We start from the raw sequence: 15,931 nt of genomic DNA, 5'->3' as shown, positions 1-15,931 counted from the left end.
TATCAAATTTGCTGATGACACCAAACTCTGCAGCAGGGTTAGAAACACGGAAGACTGTGAAGACCTGCAAAGGGACCTAACGAGACTGGAAGACTGGGCAAAAAAGTGGCAAATGAGTTTTAACGTAGAGAAATGCAAGGTCATGCATGTAGGGAAAAAGAACCCGATGTTCAGCTACAAAATGGGGGGAACACTGCTAGGGGTGAGTAACCTGGAAAGGGACCTGGGGGTGATGGTCGACACATCACTGAAACCATCGGCGCAATGTGCGACAGCCTCAAAGAAAGCAAACAGAATGCTGGGCATCATCAAAAAGGGTATCACAACCCGGACGAAGGAAGTCATCATGCCGTTGTATCGCGCAATGGTGCGCCCGCACCTGGAGTACTGTGTTCAATACTGGTCGCCGTACCTCAAGAAGGACATGGCTGTACTCGAGGGAGTGCAGAGGAGGGCGACTAAGCTGATAAAAGGTATGGAAATTTTTTCATACGCTGACAGGTTAAAAATGCTGGGGCTGTTCTCCCTGGAGAAGAGGAGACTTAGAGGGGACAAGAGGACATCCGCTCAAACTCAGGGGAGGGAAGTTTCGTGGAGACGCAAGGAAGTACTTCTTCACGGAGAGAGTGATCGAGCATTGGAACAAGCTTCCAGTGCAGGTGGTCGAGGCACGCAGCATCCCAGACTTCAAGAACAAATGGGATACCCATGTGGGATCCCTACGGGGTCATGCCAAGGGATAGGGTCACTAGGACTTGAATGAGCGGGTCAGTAGAGTGGCAGTATAATTACAATTATACTTAAGGGGTCAGAAGACTTAAGAGGGTGGGTAAATAGTGTGGGCAGACTTGATGGGCTATATGGCCCTTATCTGCCGTCATCTTTCTTTCTATGTTTCTATGATAGAAACCTTCAAAATCCTAAAGGGCATAGAGAAAGTGAATAAGGACAGATTCTTCAAACTGTGGGGAGCCACAAGCACTAGGGGTCACTCGGAGAAATTGAAAGGGGACAGGTTTAGAACAAATGCTAGAAAATTCTTTTTTACCCAGAGGGTGGTGGACACATGGAACAAGCTTCCGGAGGATGTGATAGGCCAGAACTCTGTACAGGGGTTCAAGGAAGGTTTGGATAGGTTCCTGGAGGATAAAGGGATAGAGGGGTACAGATAGAACTTGAGGTAGGTTATAGAAGTGGTCAGAAACCACTTCACAGGTCGCGGACCTGATGGGCCGTCGCGGGAGCGGACCTCTGGGCGAGATGGACCTCGGTCTGACCCAGTGGAGGCAACTTCTTATGTTCTTATGTCAACGAGAAGGTGATAGAATGAAGAAATCTTTAAAAGTGAACTCAATTGTTTCCTATTTCAAAAAAGATGCTATGACTGAACTTAAAAATGAAGATGAGAATTCCTACAGAAGCAAAGGCAGAACGTGTTTTTCTTGTTGTGTGAGTGGAGTTGACCTTCAAACAACTGCAAAAGAATGCAGAAAGGGGCAGTGAGAGGAAACGAAAATCATGATAAACATGAGGAATGAGGAAAGGCAGACCAAAGCAGTTACCCATATAACATCTGACAAGTCTGAAAGCGAAGATGAATATCAGCCTATGAAATCTGTGTCTACTGAGGTTGCCAGTACTGCATCTTTGACAAAACACCTACGAATATCTCGACATCTCCTGTGGTTGTTGGTTTCTGTCCACAAACACCAAGCAGCACTTGCTTTTTTTGATGACAGAATCACACCAGAAACAAAGCTACGAATGGTGCAAAACATAGTGTCCACCACTGCCAGACATTCTATGTGTACAGATGAAATGGAACTTTTTAAATTCAGTTTCTATACTGTTGTCCCTGGAGAGTTCAGAACTGTTTACATTAATTTATTCAGGTACTCAAGCATTTTTCCCTGTCTGTCCTGCTGGGCTCACAATGTACCTGGGGTAATGGGGGGATTAAGTAACTTGTCCAGGGTCACAGGGAACAGTGTGGGTTTAAACCTACAACCTCAGGGTGCTGAGGCTGGAGCTTTAACCACTGCGCCACACTCTCCCCTGATCTCTTGATTGAAGAAGGATCGACAAAATTTAAACTATTCCTGAAGAAGCATTCCACAGAGTGGACTGACGATTCAGTTGTCAAGAAATTTTGGAATGGGGCATCCAAACTGACTGCTGTTAATGATGCAGCAGAATGAGGGATACGCATCACTGAAAAATACACCAATACTTTGACAAAAGATGAAGAGCAGAAGCTATTTGTTCTTTGGCTCGTGGCCAGCCACCGAAAGAAGGGGTGTCAATTATCAATAAATAATACTGTCCGTCCCATATGCCTGTCTTTGCTTCATCTCAAGTATGTAGAGCCATTCCGACTTTAGGCCAAAGAACAGCATCAGTCAGACCAAAATAAGAACCATTACCGCCTTGGGCGTCACTCGCCCTTAGTAGGGCTCTGGCTCTGGCTTCCTTTTCCCACACTCTTGCAGAGTCAAAGAGAACTCCTTTAGGCAATCCAGACACTTCCTTAGGGCTTCCTATTTTCTGTTATTATTACCAGTCATTTCCACTGCTACTTTTTCATGTAGAATCAGTTTGTAACAACCAGAGTTTTACTCCTTTTTTTTTTTTTTAATATCATCTTTATTGAGCAGAACAAATAACAAAACAGTCTTAGAATACAAAAACATCCAATGCAATAACAGGAAACAATAGTCTGTAAAATAAAAGAAAACAGGCTTGAAAATTTTCTAACCCCCCCCCTCTTCCCCAAAGAGAATCAGGTGCGACCCTGCCACAATCTGTGTCTCCATTAACACCACTCAATGACCACCAGAAAAGGTGAGTAACAGAGGCATAAATGACAATTAAAGATCAATCATACTGAGTAAATAGCTATGTGACGCAGGCGTCAAGAGTATTCCAAAAAGAAGCCCATACATCTTGTACGCGCTGACCAGCTCGGGACTCCAGATTGGGGACCATATGATGCTCTAGCTGTAACAGCTGGATCATGGTCGCCCTCCAATGTTGCAAGGAGGGAGTCGACTTCTCCAACCAGCACAATAAAAATCTTTTTTCCCCAGCAAAATGGCTTTTCTCAGAAAACAGCGCAAACCTTTTGGCACTGTGGCAAGCACTCTACACTGGAAGAACAAAAGGTGTGGGAAGGCCATATAACAGGCGTTCCATATGAAAGAGATATGATCCAAGACCCTCCCCCAAAAAGCACGGATCTTAGTACAGGTAAAAAACATATGTCCCAATGTAGCACCTAGGACATTACATATAGGACAGTGAGCGTCCAGGTGTAGAGCTATTTGCTGTGCGCACCTGGGAGAAACATGTAACCACATAGTCATCTTATAGTTAAGTTGTCATAGAGCCACTGACAATCGCATCTGGGAAGCCAATGTAAGGCTATGACACAGGAGGTCTGCGGAGATGGAGACCCCCAAATCGCAAGTCCATTGTTGACTCAGACGTGTGTGATCAAAATTGGGGAGATGCTCCTCCAGGAATTTCAAATGGAATCTCAAAGGAATACTATTCTGTGCTTCCAAGCATAACCCCTCCCGAAGGAGCTCAAGGAACTTCCCCGACAATGACCCAACAGGCAATGTATGGATGTAGTGGCGCAATTGCCAATACGCAAAATGATCCAAGGGCGAGAGCCAAAACTCCCCCTGAAGATCCACAAATGGGCAGATGGAGCCATCTTCCAACAAGACCTGCAACTACAGGCTGCTGAGAAGACAGGGAAAATTAGAGTCTTTTACTCTGCCTTCCTCTTAAACCCTCCTGGCTTTCTTTCACCATTATTGGAACCTCTCTACCGGGACTTCCTAAATTTCCTGTTTCAATAGTATCCTCCAAGGATACCTCATACCAAACTATCCGCTCCCAGGCGACTGTCGACTTTCCCCCCACAGCTCAGTTTAAAAGCTGCTCTATCTCCTTTTTAAATATTAGCGCCAGCAGCTTGGTTCCATCCCGGTTAAGGGGAGTCTATCCTTTCTGAGCAAGCTCCTACTTTCCCAGAAGGTTGCCCAGTTCCTAACAAATCTAAACCCCTCATCTCTGTACCATTGTCTCAACCATACATTGGGATTTTGGAGCTCTACCTGCCTCTTGGGTCCTGCATGTAGAACTGGGAGCATTTCTGAAAATGCAACCCTGGAGGATCTAGATTTCAGCTTTCAACCTAAGAGCCTAAATTTGGCTTCTAGAACCTCCCTCCCATATTTTCCTATGTCATTGGTACCAACATATACCAGGACAGCTGTCTCCTCTCCAGCACTATCTAAAATCCTATCTATGTGACGCGTGAAGTCCACCACCTTTGCACCAGGCAGGCATGTGACCAGGCGATCCTCATGCCCACCAGCCACCCAGCTATCTACATGCCTAATAATCAAATCACCAACTACAACCGCTGTTCTAACTTTTCCCTCCTGGGCAGAAGCCCCTGGAGACACATCCTTGGTGCGAGAGGATATTACATTCCCTGGTGGACGGGTCCTAGCTACAGAATTATTTCCTACTTCACCAGGGTGATGCTCTCCTTCTAGGAGACCTCTCTCCTCCAAGGCAGCACAGGGGTTACCAGACTGGAGGTAGGACTTCTCTAAAATATCCCTGTAGGTCTCCTCTATGTACTTCTCTGTCTCCCTTAGCTCCTCCAAGTCTGCTACTCTAGCCTCAAGGGAACATACTTGTTCTCTGAGAGCTAGGAGCTCTTTGCAGTGAGCACACACATATAACTTCTCGCCAACCAGGAGAAAGTCATACGTGTGACATTCAATGCAAAAGACTAGATAGCAACCCTCTTGCTGCATCTTGTTATTGAGCTAATTAATTAACCTTTTTAAGCTACTAAGAATATATTAAACTAATATAGAGAGCCTTAGGATTTTATTAAAAGTTTGTTCTTTTAAGATCTAAACTGTCTTTAAAAGGGATCTTACAATTGAGCTTTTCTTCCCAAACCTATCAGAGCTCAGAGCAAAATAATGTCTACTTACCCAAAGATATGTCTTCTACTTTTCTCCTCTCAGAAGGAGAATGTCCTTTTCCCTCCTTCTCTAACAGACTCTAAAGGCTACACAACTGCCTGACTGATTTTGCTGAGCTAAAAAGAGAACCCACCAAAACCCAAGTTTACCTTTCCCAAGTTTGAATACCACCAGATAAAATGTTCCAATGGATGTATTTTTTATTTTCTCAGATCCTCTCAGATGTGGGGAAAAGAGTGAGTTTCCAGATCTGGTGAGAGGGCTTGGGGGGTTAGGTGTTTCAGGTTGTGCAGATTGTCCTTGTTCAGATCAGCTGGAGAAATGTGAAGGGTAATTTAGAAGTAATATAAGAGTAATTTGAGCCTAAGGGTGGGTGGGCAGATAGTAATTCACAGGTTGCTGTGAAAACTATCTTTAATGCAGATCCTCTACAACAGTGGTCTCAAACTTGTGGCCTGGTGGCCATATGCAGCCTGTCAGGTATTATTTTGAGGCCCTCGCTATGTTTATCATAATCACAAAAGTAAAATAAAACAGTTTACATTACATTACATTAGGGATTTCTATTCCGCCTGTGCCTTGCGGTTCTAGGCGGATTACAATATAGAAGATGTCTGGGCAATTCCAGTAGAATTACATTACAGGATAAGAGTAGATTACAGGAACGGTAAAGAATTATGATACAACAATTTAACAGAATGGTACATAACACAGAGGATAATACATGTCACAGAAGATAATACATATCACAGGAGATAATATATATCGATTGAATCAAGTTAAATCAGGTGTAGTGTAGAAGAGTTACAGTACATTCTAAATCACATAAAAGGAGATACTATAGGTGGGTATTTCTGAAGGTGTTGATTGGTAACTCGTTGGGAGGAGGTTAGAGTGATGGGAGATATTTTTTGAACAATAGTGTTTTTATTTCTTTACGGAAATCTTTTATGTCTGTTGTTTTGATCAGTAATTCTAAGATGTCAGAGTCGATTTTAGCTGCCTGTGTCCCTAGAAGGTTGTCGTAAAGTTTCTTACGACGAGTTTCTTGATCATATGGCTCTTTACCTCATGGCATTTCTTTAATAAGACATTAACTATTTTTTCTGAGGCCCTCCAAGTACCTATAAATCCGCAAAGGGTTTGCGTTTGAGACCACTGCTCTACAACCTCTCTCTTAGAACCAGGTCAGCATTCCTCCCCTCAAAGGTCGCCTGTGGAATCTGATCTCTTACGAAAGTCCTCAGAGTTCAGTAAGCCGATTCATCCCCCTAGAAGACTCAGTGCAAACTGTTCTAAAGAAACCCCTGAAAGTACACGAGGGTGGTTTGAAAAGTTTGGTAAAAAAGCAAGTTAAACCAGGTAGTCTCCATCAAAGCCTATTCATTTAATCCAGAGAGTTTCCAGTTTTTTCAGAAGCTTTTTTTCCTATGATATGAAAAAAACAAACTGGAAACTCACTGAACTAAGTGTACAGCCCTCGATGGAGAAAACCTTGGTTAACTTGCTTTTTTATCAAACTTTTCAAACCGCCCTCATATAACTGAGACTTGAACCTGTATAAATTTGGAAGTAAGTTTGCTTTATCAGACTGTCTTCTCATTTGTGGCCACATCATAATCATTTAATTGACTTATTAGAAGTTTCTCTCATTTTTTTAAATAATTCTTTGTTAATTTTCAAGCCAAGTTCAAGAGTGCATTAGAATTTACATACAAGTATTATCATAAAAAGCACTTACATTTGATCAATAACAATACAAAATATATTTCCCCCCTCCCTGGATGTGTGTGCAAATCAAATGGAAAATAAAGGCACTATACAATTAATCAGAGGTAACAAAATTTGTTAATGGACCCCATGTTGTTTTAAATAGTTTATTATGACCCAATATATCTGAATTCATTTTTTCATATCTATTACATAAACATAAAGTTTCCCACCAAAAGGAAAAATTAAGCCTGCCCCAATTTTTCCAATTCTTGGTAATCATTTGCATGATAATTCTTATCATAATGATTAGAAACCTGACAGTTTAGTTTTCAACAATGTCCCCCAGATTACCACATCATGGGACAACGGAATCGATGTTTCCATATTGATTTCCAAAAGTTGAGTATCAAAGGACAATAGAGTAGCAGGTGATCCAGTGTCCCTATTTCAAGATGACAGTGCCAGCATCTATTAGACTGTGAACTGTCCAACTTTTGCAAACGAACTGGGATCCAAAAACTTCTATGTAACAAAAAGAACGCTGTACATCTCATCCTCCAAGTCCAAATCCGTGGCCATTGAGTCGCAGAAATCTGCTGCTTTATCTCAATGCTCCAAATGTCTTTTAGGCTAGTTTTAGGCTTTTTATTCAAATAGTCGGATATTAATTTATACCACTTGGCAGCCTGATGGAAACATAGGCCCGGCAAGCTATACTGATATTGTAAATGGCCTGCTTCAACTGCAACCATTTATAAGCTTGAGACTTTTGAGATACCGAATGATTGTTGCAATTGTGATAAATTTAGCATTTTCCCATTTGAGATCACATCATCTAACGTACCTGCCTGCCTGCAGCCAATGCTTCCAGAGGATCTCAGACTCGCCAATTTGAATCTTGGAGTTCAACCATAAGGATTGATACGTGGATTGTTGTATTGGAATAGATGTTAATTTATTGATGAATTTTAATGTGTTCCAGGTAGAAAAAATAATACTATTGTCCTTATATATTCTGGGCAACTTGATACTCAAAATGTGGCTCAAACATAATGGGGGCATCAGATGACTCTCTAAGATCAGCCAATCTAGCAGGTTCGCCATGAGTTTGGGAAGGATCCAATACATACCCTGACGCAAAATAAAGGCTTGATGATACCTATAAAAATTTGGAAAAGTTATCCCCAGCCCCCCACTCCCGATTGTGGTTTTGCAGAGATACTAAGGCTATTCTAGCAGTTTTACCCAGCCAAATAAATTTTGTAAGAATCCCATTTAATTTCTTATAAAAGGAACTTTGAAAATAAACCGGCAACATACTAATTTGATAACAAACCACAGGCAAAATCATGATTTTGATGGTTTGGACTCTCCCCCACCAATGCTCACACATTTCTTTGACTTTCAGTGTGTCTTCCAAAGTTCTTAGAATCATAATACCCAAATATTTTATTCCCTCTTCCTTCCAAATGAATGGGAATGGATCAATTAAACCTCTCATTCTGGTATTTTGAATTGATTACTTTGATTAATAAATTACCAGATTGATTTTATTTCCTTACTCCCTGTGTACAGGAGACACAGCATCCTCCCCACAGAATACACACATCGTTTCCATTCGGTTGCTGGAAAGATAAGAAATGAAATAAAATAAGAAGTTAACCTCACACTTGTATACAAAAATCTGCTCATCGTTCAGAAAATCTTAGGCTCTGGTGCATAGAGCCTCCATTAACATCGCATCCAGACCCCAAGGATACCTGCTTCCCCTGCCCTCCCCACACGTGGTCCAGCATTTCACCTTCTTCCCCTCCCCTCCCTATCCGCACACGTGGTCCAGCATCTCACCCTCTTCCCCACCCCTCCCCATCCCCACACATGGTCCAGCATTTTCCTTCTTTCCTCTCCAAATTGGATGGTGAACACATTCTCATCCTTCGTGTGTACCATCTCGCAGTTCGAACTGTATATAAGGAGGTTCATTTCCCTAATTAAAGAAAAAAAAAAAGACAAGAATCAGTATAAACTGTTCTAAAGAAATCCCAGTTTTCTCTACTGACTAAACAATAAGGAAATATAAGAGAGTATTTCTAATTTTACAATAACTACAGCCTGAATTAGAAATATGAATCAAGAAGGGTCATATAAGGAGAGGCACCCACCAGATGAGGGAAAGGAGATGGGTGGATGGATGTGGTGCCTCTCTACTAAAAAGGAAAGAGAGGAGAATGAGAATTGAAGGTTAGTCTGACCTTGACGATGAGTAAATGAAAGGAATCGCAGCTAAATCACAGACCACTGCAACATCTGGAATCCAATGGATTACGGGAACAATAGAGACCGAGCTCATCAGACACATTTAATCATTTACTTTGGGGACCTCTTACTGAAGTGGTAAAACTTTATAAATCTACTCCCTGAAGTACTAAGAGAATATGACGACAAGGTTTAGGGAAAGAGCCCAGAAAGTGTTATGCTGCATGAAATAGAAAATACAAACCAGTCAACAAAAGAGTCCACTCCTGATTCCTTAAGAATCCTACGACCGCTGGTTGCTCTAAATAAAATCTTTTGTCCAATACATGATTCCATTTAATATCTTTCATTGTACTGTTTTAAATCAGAGAAGGAGTGAGTGAAACATTTACAAAAATCTAACAGAAACTTACATGTTAAGATGGTGAATATATTCTCTTCCTCTGTGCGTACCATCTCACCGGTCAAATTAACCTTCCCCACCCCCTTTTAGAAAACCATACCACGATTTTTAGCTCCGGCTATGAGCTAGAAGTTACTGCCAGAATCAGTGCTTAAAAAACGCGCTATGGTTTTCTAAAAGGTAGAGGGTATATGCTTTATAAGATGGTTCATTCCCCTAGAAGACTCAGTACAAAATCCTCACAAGTGGTCCAGCATTTCAGCTTCTTCCCCTCCCCTCCCCTCCCCATCCCCACACGTGGTCTAACATTTTATCTTCTTCACCTCCCCATCCCCACACGTGGTCCAGCATTTCAGCTTCTTCCCCTCCCCATCCCGACACATGGTCCAGCATTTCACCTTCTTCCCCTCCCTTCCCCATCCCCACACGTGGTCAAGCATTTCATCCTTATTCCACTCCCCTCCACTCCCCATCCCCACACATGGTCCAGCATTTTCCTTCTTTCCTCTCCAAACTGGATGAACACATTCTCATCCTTCGTGTGTACCATCTCGCAGCTCGAACTGTATATAAGGAGGTTCATTTCCCTAATTAAAGAAAAAAAAAAAGACAAGAATCAGTATAAACTGTTTTAAAGAAATCCCAGTTTTCTCTACTGACTAAACAATAAGGAAATATAAGAGAGTATTTCTAATTTTACAATAACTAAAGCCTGAATTAGAAATATGAATCAAGAAGGGTCATATAAGGAGAGGCACCCACCAGATGAGGGAAAGGAGATGGGTGGATGGATGTGGTGCCTCTCTACTAAAAAGGAAAGAGAGAAGAGGATGGGAACTGCAGGTTAGTTTGACTTTGGCGATGAGTAAATGAAAGGAATCGCAGCTAAATCACAGACCACTGCAACATCTGGAATCCAATGGATTACGGGAATAGAGACAGAGCTCGTCAGACACATTTAATCATTTTCTTGGGGGGCCTCTTAATGAAGTGGTAAAACTTTATAAATCTACTCCCTGAAGTACTAAGAGAACATGAGGAGAATGTTTAGGGGAAAGAAGCCCAGAAAGTGTTATGCTGCATGAAATAGAAAATACAAACCAGTCAACAAAAGAGTCCACTCCTTTTTTCTAAATATTTTTTAAAATTTTAAAACCAAATTAACAGTGCCATACACAGATTAACAAGCAAACAATAAATCATAAAAAGCGCATATATCTTGCAAATATATATATATATATACAGTCTCTTTATCCCACTCACCCTTGTATTAAATAAACAATGAATACCTATTTATACTTTCAAAAACCTTCCCTTATTTAAGATAATAATGTAATCCCACCCTCCTCCCACCCACCATTTCAAATTTAAAACAAATACAAATTACACTGAAGCAACAAAAGATGTCAATAGGCCCCAAACCAATTTAAATAAATGACTATGTCCTAACAAATCCGCATTTATTTTCTCATTCCTATATGTGGAGCATAAATTCACCCACCAAAAAGAAAAATTAAGGCGATCATGATTTTTCCAATTATGTGTTATCATCTGCATAGCTATCCCGGTCATAATTAAGAAAAGATGACTTTTATAATGATCTGGGGGGGTTAACATGTAATAATATTCCACATATGACTATTTCATATGTTAATGGGAATGAAAATTCAAGTATTTCATTAATCTGTCCCCATATCGACTTCCAAAAACTGAGAATCAATGGACAAAAGAACAACATATGATCCAGGGTCCCTATGTCTAGATCAGTGGTTCCCAACCCTGTCCTGGAGGAACACCAGGCCAATCGGGTTTTCAGGCTAGCCCTAATGAATATGCATGAAGCAAATTTGCATGCCTATCACTTCCATCATATGCAAATCTCTCCCATGCATATTCATTAGGGCTAGCCTGAAAACCCGATTGGCCTGGTGTTCCTCCAGGACAGGGTTGGGAATCACTGGTCTAGATGACAGTGCAAGCATCTATTTTATTTTGAATTATCTAACTTTTGTAACTTAACAGGGGTCCAAAAAGATCTGTGTAATCGGAAAACCAAGTTTGTCTCATAGATGTTGACACTGTACATTTCATCTTCCAAGTCCAAATTCGTAGCCATCGAGTCACAGAAATATCCCTCTTTATCTTGATGCTCCAAATGTCTCTAAGACTATTTTTTGGTTTTTTAGACAAGAATTCAGAAATTAATTTATACCACCTGGTGGCCTGATGCCCTAAAAAATCTGTCTGGAAGCATAGGATCCGCAAGCTATAATGAGTTTTTAAATTTCACCAATCAGGGAGTCCACTCCTGATTACTTAAGAATCCTATGACCGTGAAGGTATGCAGTGGGCTCTCTCTATCTCCAACGGATATTTCAGTTTGAGGGAGAGCAACTGAGGGAAAAAAGTCTTCTAAAAAACTGATTGAATTTGAGTCCTCTACCCTTTCTGCAAGACCCAATAACCGCATATGTCTTCGTCGACTTCCAACCTATGCAACTGGTGAATAGTCAGATATCAGGTACTATGGCAGAAGCTCTAACAATTGTTTTGCCAAAGCCAAACAAAGATCCTATGTTGGTAGTGAATTACAGGCCAATCTCTTTAATTAATGTGGATGGAAAAATCTTGGCTAAACTATTGGCTCTGAGGTTAGCTAAGGCTCTCCCTTATGTTATTGGAATGCACCAAACGGGTTTTGTTGCTCAAAGACATTCTGCAAATAATACTAGAATGGCACTTCATATGCTCAATTTGGCAAAAACATTAGATGACCCGGCCTTTTCTATATCTTTGGATGCAGAGAAGGCTTTTGATCGAGTAGAATGGACTTTCATGTACCAAGCAATGGATTGGTTTGGAATAGGTTCTGGATTTATTCGGATGGAATCAAGCCTTAGCTGGTGGTTGGCAAAATCTGAAGAGAAAAAAATAAATAAATAAAAAAACAAGTATATTTTGTAAAGAAGAGTATTGATAAGAACGAAAGAATTGACATTGCCGCTTTCTGAGTATTTGATTTCATGTAACATTAGCGGCAGTTTAAAAATATTTGGCTATATATTTCCACTTCATTTAAAACATATCTTGAGTATCAGGCTTCCTAGAATTTAAAAAGACAATGTTATTTTTCATTCAATCTGCACTACATTGAAATTTATTGATCATTTAACTCCAATCGCGATACCTTAAGAAGGATATGGTGTTATTCGAGAGGGTTCAGAGGAGAGCGACACGTCTGATAAAAGGAAAACCTTTCATACGCTGAGATTGGAGAAACTGGGACTCTTTTCCCTGGAGAAGAGGAGACTTAGAGGGGATATGATAGAGACTTACAAGATCATGAAGGGCATAGAGAGAGTGGAGAGGGACAAATTTTTCAAACTTTCGAAAAATAAAAGAACAAGAGGGCATTCGGAAAAGTTGAAAGGGGACAGATTCAAAACGAATACTAGGAAGTTCTTCTTTACCCAACGTGTGGTGGACACCTGGAATGCGCTTCTAGAAGATGTTATAGGGCAGCGAACGGTACTGGGGTTTAAGAAAGGATTGGACAAATTCCTGCTGGAAAAGGGGATAGAGGGGTATAGATAGAAATTTACTGCACAGGTCCTGGACCTGTTGGGCCGCCGCGTGTGTGGACTGCTGGGCACGATGGACCTCAGGTCTGACCCAGCAGAGGCATTGCTTATGTTCTTAGAAAACAATATGCCAGTCCCTATGGTTAAGCTCCAAAATCATGATAGGCAACTCATATATCCTTTGGAAACATTGGCTAAAAGCAGGCATTCGAACCTTAAATGATGTCATTATGGATGATAATTTGGCCTCTTTAATTCAATTAAAAAATCTTGAATATTTCAAAAAGTCAAGGTTTTAAATGGATGCAATTAAAACAAGCCATTCAGAAAGGGTTCCCTGAATGGCGTACTTTGGTAAGTCAACACAGACTTCCAAGTGGATTTTCAGGGTCATCAGGCTACCAAATGGTATAAATTAATATGTGAATATCTTTCAAAAACACCAAAAGCAAGCTTAAAAGATATTTGGAGCATCGAAACACAGTTGAATATTTCTGCTATTCAGTGGTCACAGATTTGGACCCGACGAATGAGTTGTACAGCTTCAGCATCTATGAGGCAAACTTTGTTTTTTCTGTTATATAGACGATTTTGGACTCCAGTTCGATTGCAAAATTTGGGTAGTACAAAATCTAATAGATGCTGGCACTGTCATCTTGAAATTGGAACATTAGACCACCTTGTATTTTATTGTCCCTTGATACTTAACTTCTGGAAGTCAATTTGGGGAAAAATTAATTTTGCTTCAGGAGTGAATATTCCATTGTTATATGACACTGTTAACATCTAATAGTCCAATTGATAAACATAAAAGTAGACTTCTTCTTATAATGACTGGAGGGCCATTCAATTGATCACTAGAAATTGGAAAAATTGGGACCGTTTAAATTTTACCTTTTGGTGGGAAACACTTTGCTTATACTGTCGTTACAAAAGAATGTTAGCGGAACAATCTGGAAAAAGTAAAAACTTTAAAGAAATTTGGAGTCCATTAGAGTCCTTTGTTAAACAAATTAATGATTAGTAATTCATTAGATGAAGGGCCTGTTTTACAAAGCCACGCTAGCAGCTGCAGCGCGGTAACAGCCCCGAAGCCCATAGAGATTTAAAGGGCTTCGGGGCTGTTGCCGCTGTGACAAACCAAGTCAAAAAAGATATGCAGGGGTAACTCATTCAAATCAAAATTACTGTCAAGTGACTGAAGAGGTCAATAGAACAAAAATAAAGTCACTGCTAGTTCATCAATACACTTAAGAAACTTATTTTTTATTTAGAACTCTGCTCAGAGACATGAAGGCTGAAAACTTGGCCTCACCTACCAATCATTGCAGTGTTCAAAAAGGATTTTTAATTTAAAGTACCTTTTAATATGCTAGCTAAAAAGCTATGCTGAAAATATAAATGCTTCCATGAATTTTATAGTTATGAAAAAAGACTTAACTTTGAATAGTGACTGGTTCCGACGTGCACGTTTCGTGTCTGCGTCAGGGAACCAACAATACAGCTGGATTTAGAGCTGGTAGTGAAGTCACATGCAATTAAAAAGCTAGATCTCTCAAAAAGACGTTTCTTCTCTAATGTCTCAGACCATTAGAGACATTAGATTAGAAACGTCTTTTTGAGAGATCTAGCTTTTTAATTGCATGTGACTTCACTACCAGCTCTAAATCCAGCTGTATTGTTGGTTCCCTGACGCAGCCACGAAACGTGCACGTCGGAACCAGTCACTATTCAAAGTTAAGTCTTTTTTCATAACTATAAAATTCATGGAAGCATTTATATTTTCAGCATAGCTTTTTAGCTAGCATATTAAAAGGTACTTTAAATTAAAAATCCTTTTTGAACACTGCAATGATTGGTAGGTGAGGCCAAGTTTTCAGCCTTCATGTCTCTGAGCAGAGTTCTAAATAAAAAATAAGTTTCTTAAGTGTATTGATGAACTAGCAGTGGCTGTGACAAACCCAGCACCAGCTCTAGTTTTGCCCCTGGTAAGATCCGGTGCAGAAGAGCTGACCAGGTTGATTCTGGCGGTCAACTTGAGGCTGACCCCTCTTGCCCCTATATTCAGAGCAATAATGGTATGGAACAGAGGCAGGCAGACTGGCAACATCAGCCTCCGGGCTATAGGGCAGCTAGAGAAGCCAGAAGGAATGTAGCTGCACTGAGTAAATCCAGGCAGAGAAAGGCTGCTTTAGAACCAAAGCCCATCCCCCTCTACAGGCTGAAGGGGATTGGCTCTGAGCTGCTTAAGAGCAGACTTATGCAAGCAGCAGGAGGAGGAGCGAGTGACCAGGGTGAGTCACTCCCACAGCCCAAGGCAGGGCAGGAGCCGTGGAGCCAAGCAGCAGAGCCAGAAGTTCCAGATTGGCCCATGCAGGAGGTGGAAGAAATCCTCCCCACCTCAAACTTCCAGTTTCCTAATGGTGTGGAAAGCATGGAGGTACAAACTGCTGGTCCTGTGAGAGAAAGCCAGGCAGAATCCATGGACATTGAATGAGAAAGAGAGAGAGTGAGTAACTGGGAAACAGTTGGTGTTTGTTTTTGTCTCTCATGCTTTCTTTCTGTGAGAAAAAGCCTGAAGAATTTCTATGTGTTTTAGGCTATATTATTTTTGGTTTAAGTACAATACTTACCTGAATGCTGCCACTGGATTTACTTAAAAGTTTGGGCTAGAGAGCATGAGAGTGGAATGAATGAGTTTATTTTTGAATTGTGGAAATCCTGCTGTGGCTACCGTTCCTTAGAAGCTAATTAGCTAATCTCTCACAGCTGTTTTTGCCTACCATGAGATAGCTAAAGAAACGCTGAGGTTTTTGCAAAACTGTGCTGTGCAAGGCTGTGCTGAGGCTTACTGCCTGATAAGATATATGATATTGCCTGTAGCAAGGTTTTGTGCTAAACTTTGCCTGACTGCTGAGAGTATCTGTTTACTGCCTCTGACAAATATTGCCGAGGAGAAATGT

At 40.9% G+C, this 15,931-nt stretch overlaps 1 protein-coding gene across 1 annotated transcript in view; it reads right to left on the bottom strand.

Annotated features, from left to right (window-relative positions):
* The window catches only part of LOC117366667 (scavenger receptor cysteine-rich type 1 protein M130-like), a 34,278-nt gene extending 24,838 nt beyond the window's left edge, over positions 1–9,440 (bottom strand). Inside the window, exons 1-3 of the mRNA XM_033958321.1 lie at positions 9,398–9,440; positions 8,291–8,353; positions 5,165–5,314 (exon numbers count right to left, since the gene is read on the bottom strand). Coding sequence (XP_033814212.1) covers positions 5,165–5,314; positions 8,291–8,353; positions 9,398–9,440 — 256 coding nt within the window. The remainder of the gene's footprint in view (positions 1–5,164; positions 5,315–8,290; positions 8,354–9,397) is intronic.
* Positions 9,441–15,931: the final 6,491 nt, after the last annotated feature.

This window comes from Geotrypetes seraphini, chromosome 1 (assembly GCF_902459505.1).
Source record: "Geotrypetes seraphini chromosome 1, aGeoSer1.1, whole genome shotgun sequence".
In the NCBI taxonomy this organism is placed as follows: Eukaryota; Metazoa; Chordata; class Amphibia; order Gymnophiona; family Dermophiidae; genus Geotrypetes; species Geotrypetes seraphini.
Note: the sequence above shows the minus strand (reverse complement) of the source record. Positions and strands in the feature narration are given on the sequence as shown.